We start from the raw sequence: 16,251 nt of genomic DNA on the forward strand, positions 1-16,251 counted from the left end.
TTAAAAATCATATATTACCCTTGTGGATAGTTTGCTTCCCCACATTATGTTTATGCTTTTGCTTACTTGTTGCCATGCAATTTACCTGTCTCAGATAAAGGTAGATTTCATTTATACATTGACTCAAGATCACTTAAGAATACTCTGTGTGGGTACGATACACTGCCAAATGTTAGGGAAGACAGAGAGAAAGAAAACTCAGTCATTATTTTCAATAACTTCATATTTTGGCAGGGGGAAGTTTGCCAAAAACAATCATAATAAAAAAGTACATAAAGGAGTCCACTGGTGGAGCAGTGGTTAAGAATCTGCCTGCCAATGCTGGGACACAGGTTCAAGCCCTGATCTGGGAAGATCCCACATGCTGTGGAGCAACTAAGCTCATGCCCCACAACTCCTGAGCCTGTGCTCTACAGCCTGCAAGCCACAACTACTGAGCCCATGCTCTGCAGCAAGAGAAACCACTGTAATGAGAAGCCTGTGTACCAGAACGAAGAGTAGCCTCCATTTGCCACAACTAGAGAGAGCCCATGTGCAGCAACGAGACCCAAAGCAGCCAAAAATAGATAAATTAAATAAATAAAAATTTTACAAAAGTACGTATAGAGTGTTATGAGATGTGTAAGATGAAGGTATTAATTGTAATTATTGAGGAGAACAAAAGCTTCGTGGAGAAAACAAATATAATCAAGGTATTGCAGAACAAGTGGGTTTCAACAGGCAAAAATGGATAAATTTCAGTTGGAGGAAAAAAACATAAGCAAAGGCACAGTGTCATATTCTTGGAATTATAAGTAGCACTGTATATGTAACTGGAACATAGCCTTTATAAAGAAGAATAAGCACTGAGAAATCAGAGAATCTCTGGGAATATGTTCTCACAGGTTAAAATAAAACGGTATCAAGAAAAAGATAACAATCTGGACAACAGATGCTACAAGAAGCAAAATTAGAATAAAAATTTCACATAATTATATTGAACTTACCAAAAAAAGAAAAGGGAATAAAAAGCAATATAAAACAAGAATGAGAAAAATTAGTAATAAAGGATATAAGTGAAAATCTTAGGTAGACAATACAAATAGTAAAATGGATGTTACTAAAGAATAATTCATGAGTTTAAAGATCAGATTGAGCAATTTTCCCAAAAGAAGTCTGGGAAGGATGAAGAGATACAAAATTAAAAAGAAATTGAAAGATACAGAGAAGAGAAGTAAAAGTGCTTAGGTAACTGGTGTCCCAGAAGGTGAGAAAAATAAAAATGGAGAGGAGAAAATATGTGAAGAAATAAATGTAAGATATGCTAAGTAGAAGAAAGAGTAAAAATAAATATATATATAATATAACCATATTATAGTGAAATTTAAAGACCAAAGACAGAGAGACAACATTAAAAGCTTCTAAAGGAATAAGAACAAAATGATATCAGATTTCTCAACAGCAACAATGAATACAAGAAGACAATGGAGTGATAGTTTTGAAATACTGGCATAATTCAGAGATACTACAGGTTCAGTTCCAGACCACCATGATAAAGCAAATATTGCAATAAAGCGAGACCCACAAATTTTTTGGTTTCCCAGTGGATGTAAATTATGTTTACACTATAGTATAGTCTATTAAGTGTGCAATAGTGTTATGTTGAAAAATGTATATACCTTAATTAAAAGTACTTTATTACTAAAAACTGCTAACCATCTTCTGAGATTTCAGCAAGTCTTGGGAGATCTTGCCCTGATGTTGATGGCTGCTGGCTGAAGTGTGGTAGTTGCTGAACAACAGGGTGATTGTGACAATTTCTTAAAATAAGACAGTAATGAAATTTACCTCATCAATCCACTCTTCCTTTCACAAACAATTTCTCTGTAGCATGCAATGCTGTCTTATAGCATTTTACCCACAGAAGAACTTACAAAATTGAAGTCAATCCTCTGAAACCCTGCCGCTGCTTTGTCAACTAAGTTTATGTAATATTCTAAATCCTCTGTGGTCATTTCAACAATGTTCACAGCATCTTCACCAGAAGTAGATTCCATCTCAAGAAACCACTTTGCTCATCTACAAGATGCAACTCCTCATTTGTTCAAGTTTTATCATGAGATTGAAGCAGTTCAGTCACATGTTCAGCCTCCACTTCTAATTCTTTTGGTATTTCCACCACATCTGCAGTTACTTCCTCCACTGAAGTCTTGAACTCCTCAAAGTCATCCATGAGGGTTGGAATCAACTTCTTTCAAACTCCTATTAGTGTTGTTATTTTTATCTCCTCCCATAAATCATGAATGTTCTTAACAGCATCTACAATGGTGAATCCTTTCCAGAAGGTATTCAATTTACTTTGCACAAATCCATTAGATGAATTGCTATTTATGGCAGGTATAGCTGTAAAAAAATATATTTCTTAAAATAAGACTTGAAAGTAGAAATTACTCCTTGATCAATGGACTGCAGAATGATATTGTGTTAGTAGGCATGAGAGAAATAATAATCTCATCAGATATCTCCATCTGAACTATTGGATGAGCAGTTGCATTTTCAATGAGCAGTAATGTTTTGAAAGAAATCTTTTTTTTCTAAGTGGTAGGTCTAAACAGTGGGTTTAATATTCAGGAAACCATGTTGTAAAGAGATGGGCTGTCATCTAGGCTTTATTGTTCCATTAATAGAACACAGACAGAGAAGATTTAGCATAATTCTAAGGACCCTAGGATTTTCAGGATGGTAAATGAGCATTGGCTTCAACTTAAAATCCCCAGCTGCATTAGCCCATAACAAGAGAGTCCTTTGAAACCAAACATTGACTTTTCCTCTCTAACTATGAAAGTACTCAATGGCATCTTCTTCCAATATAAGGCTGTTTTGTCTACATTAAAAATCTGTTGTTTAGTGTAGGCACGTTCATTAATTATCTTGGCTAGATCTTCTGGATAACTTGGTGCACCTTCTACATCAGCACTTGGTACTTCACCTTGCACTTTTATATTACGGAGATGGCTTCTTTCCTTCAACCTCATAAACCAAACTGTGTTAGCTTCTAACTTTTCTTCTGCAGTTTCCTCAGCTCTCTCATCATTCATAGGATTGAAGAGAGTTAGGGTCTTGCTCTGGATTAAGCTCTGCCTTAAGGGAATGTTGTGGCTGGCTTGATTTTCTATCCAGACCACTAAACCTTTCTCAATATCAGTAATAAGAATGTTTTGCTTTCTTATTATTCATGTGTTCACTGGAGTAGCACTTTTAATTTCCTTCAATAATTTGTCCTTTGCATTTACAACTTGGCTAACTGTTTGGTGCAAGATGCCCAGCTTTTACCTTGCCTTTCTCAATAAGCTTAATCATTTCTAGCTTTTTTTTAAAATTTATTTATTTTTGGCTGTGTTGGGTCTTCGTTTCTGTGTGAGGGCTTTCCCTAGTTGCGGCAAGTGGGGGCCACTCTTCATCGCGGTGTGCAAGCCTCTCACTATTGTGACCTCTCTTGTTGCAGAGCACGGGCTCCAGATGTGCAGCCTCAGTAGTTGTGGCTCACAGGCCTAGTTGCTCTGCAACATGTGGAATCTTCCCAGACCAGGGCTCTAACCCGTGTCCCCTGCATTGGCAGGCAGATTCTCAACCACTGCGCCACCAGGGAAGCCCCCATTTCTAGCTTTTGATTTAAAGTGAGAGATTTTTGACTCTTCCTTTGACTTGAACACTTAGAGGCCATTGTAGGGTTATTAATTGGCCTAGTTTCACTATTCCTGTGTCTCAAGTAATAAGGGAGGCCCAAACAGACGGCAAGAAATGGGGAAATGGCTGGTTGGTGGAGCAGTCAGAAAACACATAACAGTTATTGATTAAATTAATCATCTTTTATGGGCATGGTTTGTGGTGCCCCAAAACAATTATAATAGCAATATAATATATCATTGATTACAGATCACCATAACAAATATAATAATGAAAAAGTTTCAAATACTGCAAGAATTACCAAAATGTGAAACAGAGACACAAAGAGAGAAAATGTGGTTGGAAAAACACTGCCAATAGACTTGCTTGATGCACACTGCCATAAGCCTTCAATATGTAAAAAATGCATATCTACAAAGTGCAATAAAGCAAAGTGCAATAAAATGAAGTATGTCTGTATTGAAAGAAAATAATCTTAAACATAGACTTTAAAATTTATGGTACTTCCCTGGTGGGCCAGTGGTAAAGAATCTGCCTTACAATGCAGGGGACATGCGTTCGATGCCTGGTCCGGGAACTAAGATCCCACTTGTTGTGGGGCAACTAAGCCCGTGTGCCATAACTACTGAGCTTGTGTGCCTCAACTAGAGAGCCTGCATGCTGCAAACTACAAAGCCCACATGCTCTGGAACCTGTGTGCCACAACTACAGAGCCCATGTGCCCTGGAACCTGAATGCCACAACTAGAGAGAGAAAAACCCACATGACAAAACTAGAGAGAAGCCCACGCACCACAATTAGAAAGAAGCCCACATGCCACAATTAAAAAGAAGCCTGCAAGCCGCAATGAAAGATCATGCATGCCATAATGAAGATCCCGTGTGCCACAACTAAGACCCGACACAGCAAAAAATTAATTAATTAATTTAAATTTAGCCAACTTATTGTTCAAATGTGAGGGTAAAAAATTGTCTACGATAAAAGATAAAAGGTTTCCTACTATAGCCTCATATAATAGGACTTGATCCTGGACAAAAAAATGAATATTAGTCAGATAACTGGCAAAACATGAATATGGTTCACAGATAAGATAGTATTGTATGAATGTTAATTAAATTTCTGGTTTTGATAATTGTGCTATGATTATATAAGATGTAATATATGGGGAATGGGTGAAGGATATTTAGGAATAATTTGCTATTTTTGTAACTTCTGTAATTTGAAATGATTTCAAAATAAAAAGTCAAAGGGAAGAAAAAAATGTAGATATCAAATATGAAGAAAAATAAGAAAAAAAGCAGAAACAGAAAGAGCAGAACAAACTGGAAAAAAAATGTAGAAGCTAGAAATAGGCCCAACTATCTCAATAAATATAGTAAAAATAAATGGAGTACAGAAACTGGACCAACAATTTCCTATTTTCATAACATATATATATATATATATATATATATATATATATATATATATATATATATATGTATATAAAGCAAAAATTCAAAAGTGAAAAGATGAAAAAAATGTATTAGGAAGATTTTATCCAAAATACACCTGAGCAGCTATACTAATATCAGACAATAGAGAGTATGAGGAAAAAGCATTATTAGGAATAAATGAGATAAATATATAATAATAAAAGATTCAATTTACCAAAAATATGTAACAATTATAATCATGTGGGTACTTAATAAAATAACTTCAAAATTTGACAGAATTAAGGAGAAGCAAACAAATTCACATTTTTAGTGGAAGATTTCAACATATCTCTTTCAATTCTTGGTTAAGTAGACAAAAGAAAAATCAGCAAAGAAATAGAATATTTGGATAATAATGAAAAGTGTGATCCAATGGACTTAAGAATTTGTCATAAATAGTTTTTTACAAACACCAAAAAATAGTTAGAAGCAGGGATTGAAAAGGATTCTTCTTAGGAAAATCACGAAAGTTAAAAGAGGCTGCTTCCTATGGGACTGCAACAGCACTCTTCCCACTCAGTACTCTCAGAGTTGCTCATCTTTCAATTTAGAGTAAATGAATAAGTAGCCCAGAAAGGTTTGCATCTCAAACACAATGGTTTTACTTAATAGTAACTAAATAGTAGAAGGAGGGAACTGCCAAACTTTCTAATCTTCCAAACTAAGGTTTGTTGAACCCATACTTGAGTATGGTCAGAGAAAGAAATTATACCAATCATTCTGAAAGGAAATCTTTATACTGAATGAAGGAGAAACACTGCTAAGAAGAAAAGGCATTTCTCATCCTGTATGACCTTAACTATATATTTGAATATGTTATTACTTAAAAATTGGTAAAGTGGATTAAAATAATCCTAAATAGAAAAATGTAATAATTGCAAAGTAACAGAAAATACTACTTGGTTAAAGAAAATAAAAGTAATTTTTAATACTGACTTGATAAAAACTCATGCTAAAAAAATAATAATAAACTGTTGAAGCAACATCATACAATTTCTGGCTGCTTTAAAATTGACCAATTTGTTAAAGCAAGTATAAGTTAATTGTGATTTAAATAAAAGAAATATGGGGAGGGAATGTTATTTTACTTTAATTCTTCTAATTATAATGATTTTAGATAAGTAAGATACTCCTTAACCCTCATGGCTTTTTTTAAACATCAGAAACATTAAAATAAATGGGAAATAATTAATAGAATTTTATATAAAATGGGTGGGTCCACAATATTTGGAATGATGAAATGACTGATTTTATTAGGTTTCATAGATTCAGATAGCTTAATTTAATACAACCATATTCCCATACTTATGATTTAATTATTACATAGTGCTACATTTACAGTCCTCAGGAGACATCATGGTGAAACAGAAAGTGCACTAGATTTTGAATCAGGAAACAGAGCCTGGGAATAGTACAGCTCTGAAACTTTTGGATTATGTGATCTTGGATAAATTATCTTAGCTCTTTAGACTCACCTTCCTCATCTGTAAAAGGGAAATAATAAATTAAATTAAATGTTACAATGTGACACTATCTAGCACTGGGATGGTTAACACATTTTAATGTTCATGATCCATTGATTGTGGCTGCACAAAGCATTCACTTGAGAGGGAAGTAAATCAGGATTCAACATGATTTATAAGTGATGTTTTCCAAGGGTTAAAACATCCCTTGTCTGTAACAGAATATGTGTTCCAAAACTCCCTATTCCCTCCTTTTCACCTTCCTACCTTTCCTTACTTTCATATATTTAATATAAAATGTGAATACAAGTTGGCTCAATTTAAAATATCAATCTAGATTTCAGATAAAAAAGAAAGAATTGTTTAAACATATCGTTTTTTTTTTGTTTCCTCCCTATACCTCAGTACCATAATCAAAAAGAAAAGAACATGTAAAGACAATGAGACAGAAAGAAATAAAATAGCAGTAACACCAAAGAAACAGTTGGAAGCTGGAAAGCAGATGAATGAAAGGTAACAGAAAACAGATATTATAAAGTTTAAATTTAATGCAAGGAAACAAAGAAGAAAGCTGATTTACAATACAGAACACTAAAAAGGCAGGGAATTTGAAACATGGTTTAAATAATTGTTTGAAAGGCATAATTAGGTCAACAGATCTTTCAGCAACCATATATAACCAAGTGACTCTTCCACCCCTTTGTCCTGATGGGAGACTAAAATTCATCTTCCAGAAAAGTTAAACCAGAGAGATTCTGCATTCAGGGACATCAAGGACAGCTAAGGATTCAGGGGTACCTGACTGAAAACTGGGATATGAAACTCCTCATGCCAAGTTTTGCTGAGAACAGTGGCAGTTACTCAAATATCACAGGCAAGATATTGGAACAGTCAACTTTTAAAGAAACCACATATTACAGGTCCTTGAATAAAGAATATTTATTCCCCAATTAATTATCCTACATTAAAGCTCACAAATCAATAAAACCCAACCATATGTATGAACAGAGTTTCTAAGTGGCATTTTAGAATCTTATCTTTTTTTCTTATTCACTTTTATTTCTAAATTTTTTATTGGAGTATAGTTGATTTATAGTGTTGTGCTAGTATAGCAAAGTGAATCAGTTATACATATACATATATCCACTTCTTTTTTTTTTTAGATTCTTTTCCCTTATAGGCCATTACAGAGTACTGAGTAGCATTCCCTGTGCTATATAGCAGGTTATTATTAGTTATCTATTTTATATATAGTAGTGTATATATGTCAGTCCCAATCTCCCAATTTATCCCTCCCCTCCTTATCCCCTGGTAACCATAAGTTTATTTTCTACATCTGTGACTCTACTTCTGTTTAGTAAATAAGTTCATTTGTACTCTTTTATTTTTTTAAGATTCCACATATAAGCGATATCATATGATATTTGTCTTTCTGTGTCTGACTTACTTCACTCAGTATGACAATCTCTAGGTCCATCCATGTTGATGTAAATGGCATTGTTTTGTTCTTTGTTATGGCCAAGTAATATTCCACTGTGTATATGTACCACATCTTCTTTATCTATTCCTCTGTTAATGGACATATAGGTTGCTTCCATGTCCTGACTGCTGTAAATAGTACTGCAATGAACATTGGGATGCATGTATCTTTTTGAATTATGGTGTTCTCCAGGTATATGCCCAGGAGTGGGATTGCTGGGTCATTCTTAAATATGAGTGAACAAAGGATTAGCAGAATTATTTAGAAAAGCTCTAAGAATAAAGTAACTTGGAAGAATAGCAGAACATAGCATGCAGAAGAACCATCCACAAACACACAAACAAATCTATATGATATTAATATCCTCAGAGATATAGAGAAGATATTGAATCTATGAACTAAGAACAGTGTGTGTGTATTTTAGAAATTTTATTACATAATTTAAAAAAAAAGTTAGAAGAAAAAAATGAGTAAATATCCCACAAAAGTGGATAAATATAAATAGAGATGAGGAAATAAGTGATAAAAAATAGAAAAGTTAGAGGATCAGTCCAGGAAGTCCATCTGAATGAGAGGGGTTCTAGAAAGAGAAAATGAAATGTTGAAAATGATGAAATAAATACAAGAATAATGGGTTAGCAAGATGGCAGACTAGGAAGCCCCATGTCAGAAAAATCAGATAAATCACAACAGAATGACAAAAATAACTTTATAGACGCTTTGGAAATGAGTCAAAGATTTACAGTGACTAAGCAAATACCCAATCAAGAAAAAGCCACATTCAAAAAATTAAGATATTTCATAGCATTTTTCCTTGCAGTTTCCCACCCCCACCCCAGTGTGGTGAAGCACAGTCAGAAGGAATCAGCCCATTTTTAGTTTCTCTTCCTTAGGATGGAAGGAACAGAGTAGAACTTATTTGGAATGTTCTAGCCTGTTTCTGGGCTGAAGGAGGACTGGTGTGTGTCTCACCTGACCCAAGGCTCAGAAAAGAAATGGAAATACAGTTTAGATTCCAGACTAGAAACCAAAGAAATAGTGGTGAGCACGACAAAAACTGCAGGGAACTGCTGATCCACAGACCCCAGGGGGAAAACAATGTGGGCTGAGAAATACAATAGAAAAATCTAAGGCCCCAAAATAAAGCTGGCAAGAAACCTTTGGGAAATTAAGACATTTCACCAGGGGACATAAAACAAAAATAAGCAAATGGGACCTAATGAAACTTAAAAGCTTTTGCACAGGAAAGGAAACCATAAACAAAACAAAAAGACAACCTAAAGAATCAGAGAAAATATTTGCAAATGATGCAACTGACAAGGGATTACTCTCCAAAATATACAAACATACAGCTCATACAGCTCAATATCAAAAGAAACAAATAACCCAATCAAAAATGGGCAGAAGATCTAAAAAAACATTTCTCCAAAGAAGACATACATATGGCCAAACGACACATGAAACGATGTTCAACATTGCTAATTATTAGAGAAACACAAATCAAAACTACCATGAGGTATCACCTCACACTGGTCAGAATGGTCAACATCAAAAAGTCTATAAATAATAAATGCTGAAGAAGGTATGGAGAAAAAGGAATCCTCCTACAGTGCTGGTGGAAATGTAAATTGGTACAGCCACTGTGGAAAACAGTATGGAGGTTCCTTAAAAAACTAAACATAGAGCTACCATATGATCCAGCAATACCACTCCTAGGCATATATCTGCAGAAAGACATAATTTGAAAAGATACATTCATCCCAGTGTTCACAGAAGTACTATTTAGAATAGCCAAGACATGGAAGCAACCTAAGTGTCCATCAATAGATGAATGGATAAAGAAGATGTGATATATGTTTGTGTGTATGTGTGTGTGTGTGTGTGTGTGTATAATGGAATATTACTCAGCCAAACAAAAGAATGAAATAATGCCATTTGTAGAAACATGGATGGACCTAGAGATTATCATCAGTATAGCAAGCCAGATGGAGAAAGACAAATATCATATGATATTACTTATATGTGGAATCTAAAACAGTGATACAAATGAACTCATTTACAAAACAGAAATAGACTCACAGACATAGAAAACAAACTTATTGTTACCAAAGGGGAAAGGGTGGGAGAGGAGGGATAAATTAGGAGTCTGAGGTTAAAATATACACACTACTATATATAAAATAGGTAACAAGAACCTACTGTATAGTACAGGGAACTAAACTCAATATATTGTAATAACCTATAATGGAAGTAAATGTAAAAAAAGAATATATATATATATATAACTAAATCATTTTGCTGTATACCTGAAATTAAAACAACATTATAAATCAACCATATTTCAATATATATATTTTTAAAGTACCTGGGAAAAACTGAAAGAAATGAAAAGCCACACATACACTGACCCAGACAGACTGCCTGCCCAGAAAAGACCTAAGAAGACCTTAAGCATTCACCCTGAGCTGAACTCAAGGCTCAGGAGTTCACTAAATAATAGGAATCTTCCATGCAAGTCTGCGAAGACTGGAAAAGGTGTCTATTTTACAAATGTCTAATTTTCAACAATCAATCACAAGGCATACAAAAGAAATAGGGAAACAAGGCCCATTCAAAGGACAAAAAATAAATCCCCTGAAACCATCCCTGAAGAAACACATATATCAGCCTTACTAGACAAAGATTTTAAAAGAACTGTTTTAAAATTTGCTCAAAGAGACAAAAGAAAAATATAGACAAAGAACTAAAGGAAATAAGGAAAACAGTATATGAATAAAAAAGAATATCAACAAAGACACAGAAATAATAAAAAAGAATCAAACAGAATTCAGGGGGGCAGAAAAATAAAATAACCAAATTGAAAAAGTTCACTGGAGGGGTTCAAAAGTAGACATTAACAAAAAGAAAGCAGAATCAGCAAAAGTTAAAGACAGCCCATTTGTTATAATTGAGTCTGAGAAACAAAATGAAGAGAGAATGAAGATAAGTGAACAGAGACAAAGAAACTTATGAGATACCATCAAATGCACTGATATATGCATCATGGTAGACCCAGAAGGAGAAGAGAGAAAGGAGCAGAGAGGTTATTTGAACAAATAATGGCTGAACATCCCAAATTTGAGGAAATACATAAATTTGCAAATCAAAGAAGCTCTGTGAACTCCAAGGAAGATAAACAAAATCAGACCCATATTGAAAGACATTATAAATAAACTGTCAAAAGCCAAAAACAAGGAGAGCACCTTGAAAGCCAAAAGAGAAAAGTGACTCATTGCATACAAAGCATTTGCAATACAACAATAAGCAGATGTATCAGCAGAAACTTTATAATCCAGAAGGCAGTGGGATGATATATTTAAAGTGCTGAATAATTTTTTTTAAGCTGTCAACTGAGAATTCTGTATTTAGTAAAACTATCTTTGATAGTCAATTTTATGTGTCAGTTTAGGCCATGGTACCCAGATATTTGGTCACACATTATTTTAGATGCTTTTGTGAAGGTATATTTTAGATAAGATTAACACTTAGCCAGTAGACCATGAGTAAGGATATTATATAATAAAATAAAGACAAAAAAGACATTATATAATAAAATAAGGACATTATATAATAAAATAAAGACATTATATAATAAAAGGGTCGATTCACCAAGAAGATTTAATAATTATAAACACACATGTGCCAAACATCAGATTTACAAAATATATGATGAAAACATTTACAGAATTGAAAGCAGAAATAAACAACTCTGCATTAAATAGTAGGAGACTTCAGTGCCTCATTCAATATAGGATAGAACAACAAAGAGATCAATAAGTAAACAAAGGAGTCTAACAAAACTATAGACCAATTGGACCTAAGAGACATATGCAAAACACTCTACTAACAACAGCAGAATATACATTTTTCTCAAGTGCACATGGGGCATGATCCAGGATATGCAATATGTTAGGTTGTAAGACAAATTTTAATAAATTTTAAAATATTAAAATCATACCAAGTATACTTTCCAATCATAAGGAAATGAAAGAAATCAACAACACAAGGAAAACTGGAAAATTCACAAATATGTGAAAGTTAAATGGCACAGTCTTAAACAGCCAATAAATGAAAGAAGAAATCACAATGGAAATTATAAAATATCTTGAGACAAACAAAAATGAATACACAATATTTTAAAACTTATGGGATGCAGTAAAATCAGTGCTAAGAAGGAAGTGTATAGCTGTAAATGATTACATTATAAAAGAAGAAAGGTCTCAAATAAACAACCTAACTTTATACTTTTTGGAACTAGAGGAACAAACTAAACTTAAAGCTAGCAGAAGAAAGGAAATAATGAATATTAGAATAGAAATAACCAAAATAGAATTATAAAAACAGCAGAGCATGCCACTGAAAACAAGATTTGGTTCTTCAAAAAGATAAACATTGACAAATCTTTATCTAGAAAGACTAAAGAAAAAAAAGAGATAAGGATCAAATAACTAAAACCAGAAATCAAAGGGGACATTATTACAATTTTAGAAAAATAAAAAATATTATAAAAGAGTACTATAAACAATGGTATTCAAATAAATTGGATAACTTAGATGAAATGGTCAAATTCCTAAAAACATGCACCTACCAGTATTAAATCATGAAGGAACAGAATTAGTAATCAAAAACTTCCCAACATTTTCCCCAAAAAAGTCAAAGACCAGATGGCTCTACTAGTGAAGAAGAATAAACAGCAATCCTTCTCAAATTCTTCCAAAAAATTGAAGAGCAAGGATTACCTCCTAACTCCTATGAGGTTACATTAGCCCGATACCTAAGCCAGACAGAGAAACTATAAGAAATGAAAATGAATATCCCTTATGAATACTGATGTGAAAATCCTCAACAAAATACTAGAAAATTCAAGTAAACAGCATATTAAAAATATTATACACCAAGAACAAGTGGGATTTATTCCTGGAATGAAAAAATGGCACAATATATGAAAATCAATGTAATATACATTAACAGAATGAAGGGAAAAAAACACACTATTATATTAATTCAGGAAAAAAATTGACAAAATTCAACACCCTTTGATGATAAACACACCCAACAAACAGGGAATAGGAGGAAACTACCTCAACATAATAAAGGTATATAAGAAAAAAACAAAGCTAACATCATATTCAATGTAAAACACTGAAAATTTTTCCTCTGAGATCAGAAATAAGAAAAGGATGCCCACTTTTGCCACTGTATTTAATATACTACTGGAAGTCCTAGCCAGAGCATTTAGGCAAGGAAATGAATTAAAACACATGCAAATCAGAAAGGAAGGAATAAAATTTTCTCTCTTCATAGAGTACATGATCCTATATGCAGAAAACCCTAAAGATTTTACACACACACACCCCCATACTCAAAATCCTGTCAGAATTAATAGACAAATTTAGCAAAATTACAGGATACAAAGCTAACACGCAAATATCATTTGTGTTTCTACACATTAACAATGAGGAATACAAAAAGGAAATAAAGAAAACAATTCCATTTATAATAGTATCAAGAAGACTAAAATATATAGAACAAACTTAACCAAGGAGATGAGCAGCCTGTGCACTGAAACCTTAATGTGTTGCTGAAAGAAATTAAAGATGACACAAATAAATGGAAAGACAACCTGTGTTTATGAACTTGAAGACTTAATATTATTAAGCTACTATTCAAAGTAATCTACGAATTCAATGCAAACCCTATCAAGATCCAATTGTTCTCACACATACACCCCCATTTTAAAACTTACTACAAAGCTTTGGTAATCAAAACAGTGTGGCCCTGATATAAAGACAGACATAGAGATCAATGTAAACAGAATAAGAGGCCAGATGTAAACTGCATACATGGTCAAATATCTTTCAACATGGGTATCAGAACTCTTCAATGGGGGAAGGACAATCTTTTCAACTGCATTCCATATGCAAAAAAGTGGGTTCCTTACTTAACACCATATACAAAAATTAACCCCAAATGGATCAACAGTCTAAATATAAGAACTAAAACTATAAAACTCTTAGAGTAAAACACAGGGTAAAAAGCTTCATGACATTGGATTGTGCAATGACTTCTTGGTTATAAAACCAAAAGCACATATGACACATACAAAAAACAAATAGCCTGTACTTCATCAAAATTTAAAACTTGTGCATCAGAAGTAAAAAGGCAACCCACAGCATGGGAGAAACTATTTGTAAGTCATATATCTAATAAACGATTGATATCCAGAATACATAAAAAATCATACAACTCAGTAACAAATATCAAACAACCCAATTAGGAAATGGGCAAAAGATATGAATAGACATTTTTCCAAAGAAGATATACATACAGTAGATAAGCACAATAAAAGATACCCAGGGAGGGACCTTCAAGATGGTGGAGGAGTAAGACGTGGAGATCACCTTCCTACCCACAAATACATCAGAAATACATCTACTTGTGGAACAATGCCTACACAACACCTACTGAACACAGGCAGAAGACTTCAGACTTCCCCAAAGGCAAGAAACTCCCCATGTACCTGGGTAGGGCAAAAGAAAAAAAGAAAAATCAGACACAGAATAGGGATGGTATCTGCACCTCTGGGGGGAAGCTGTGAAGGAGGAAAAGTTTCCACACACTAGGAAGCCCCTCCACTGTTAGAGATGGGGGGTGGGTGGGGGGAAGCTTCAGAGCCATGGAGGAGAGCACAGCAACAGGGGTTCAGAAGGCAAAGCAGAGAGATCCCCACACAGAGGATCAGGACTGATCAGCACTCACCAGCCTGAGAGGCTTGTCTGCTCACCCACCAGGGTGGGTGGGGCTGACAGCTGAGGCTTGGGCTTCAGAGGTCAGATCCCAGGGAGAGGACTGGGGTTGGTTGCGTGAGCACAGCCTGAAGGGGGCTAGTGCACCACAGCTAGCCAGGAGGGAGTCCAAGAAAAAACCTGGAACTGCCTAAGGCAAGAGACTATTGTTTTGGAGTGCGCGAGGAGAGGGGACCCAGACCACAACCTAAACAAGCTCCAGAGACAGGCGCAAGCCACAGTTATCAGTGTGGACACTAGAGACGGGGGCATGAAATGCAGAGGCTGCTTTTGCAGTCACCAAGGAGCCTGTGTGCAACCACAAGTCACTAACCATACCTCCCCTCCAAGGAGCCTGTGCAGCCAGCCTCTGCCAGGGTCCTGTGATCCAGGGACAACCTCCCCAGGAGAATACACAGCATGCCTCAGGCTGTTGCAATGTCAAGCTGGCCTCTACAACCACAGGCTCACCCTGCATTCTGTACCCCTCCCTCCCCCTGGCCTGAGGGAGCCAGAGCCACCTAATCAACTGCTACTTTAACCCTGTCCTGTCTGGGTGGGAACCAGATGCCCTCAGGTGACCTACATGAAGAGGCAGCGCCAAATCCAAAGCTGAAACGAAGATGCTATGCGAACAAAGAAGAGAAAGGGAAAGCTCTCCCAGCAGCCTCAGGAGCATCGGATTGAATCTCCACAATCAACTTGATGTACCCTGCATTGGTGGAATACCTGAATGGAAAATGAAACATCCCAAAATTGAGGTGGTGGATTTTGGGAGCAACTGTAGACTTGGGGTTTGCTTTCTGCATATAATTTGTTTCTGGTTTTATGTTTGTCTTAGTTTAGTATTTAGAGCTTATTATCACTGGTAGATTTGTTTATTGATTTGGTTGCTTTTTTCCTTCTTTTAAATATATATTTTTCTCCTTTTTATCTTTTTGTGAGTGTGCATATGTATATTCCTTTGTGAGATTTTGTCTGTATAGCTTTGCTTTTACTATTTGTCCCACAGTTCTGTCTGTACATTTTCTTTTTTGTTTTTTGGGTTTTTTTACTATAGTTTTTAGCACTTGTCATCTATTGGTGGATTTCTTTTCTGTTTAAGAAAATGGTAATAGGAACATACATATTGATAATTACCTTAAATGTAAATGAATTAAATACACCAACCAAAAGACACAGACTGGATGAATGGATACAAAAACAAGACCTGTATATATGCTGTCTACAAGAGACCCACTTCAGACCTAGGGACACATACAGACTGAAAGTGAGGGGATGGAAAAAGATATTCCATGCAATTGGAAATCAAAAAAAGGTGGAGTAGCAATTCTCATATCAGA

The 16,251-nt window shown here is 34.8% G+C and overlaps 1 protein-coding gene across 1 annotated transcript in view; it reads right to left on the reverse strand.

Annotated features, from left to right (window-relative positions):
* The window catches only part of LRRIQ3 (leucine rich repeats and IQ motif containing 3), a gene marked incomplete at its 5' end in the record, with an annotated part of 152,711 nt that overhangs the window by 44,782 nt on the left and 91,678 nt on the right, over window positions 1–16,251 (reverse strand). Inside the window, 1 exon segment of the mRNA XM_082612144.1 lies at window positions 1,696–1,799. Within this exon segment, the coding sequence (XP_082468270.1) occupies window positions 1,696–1,799 (104 nt within the window).

Source organism: Mesoplodon mirus, assembly GCF_964341445.2.
Source record: "Mesoplodon mirus genome assembly, chromosome: 3".
Lineage (NCBI taxonomy): Eukaryota > Metazoa > Chordata > Mammalia > Artiodactyla > Ziphiidae > Mesoplodon > Mesoplodon mirus.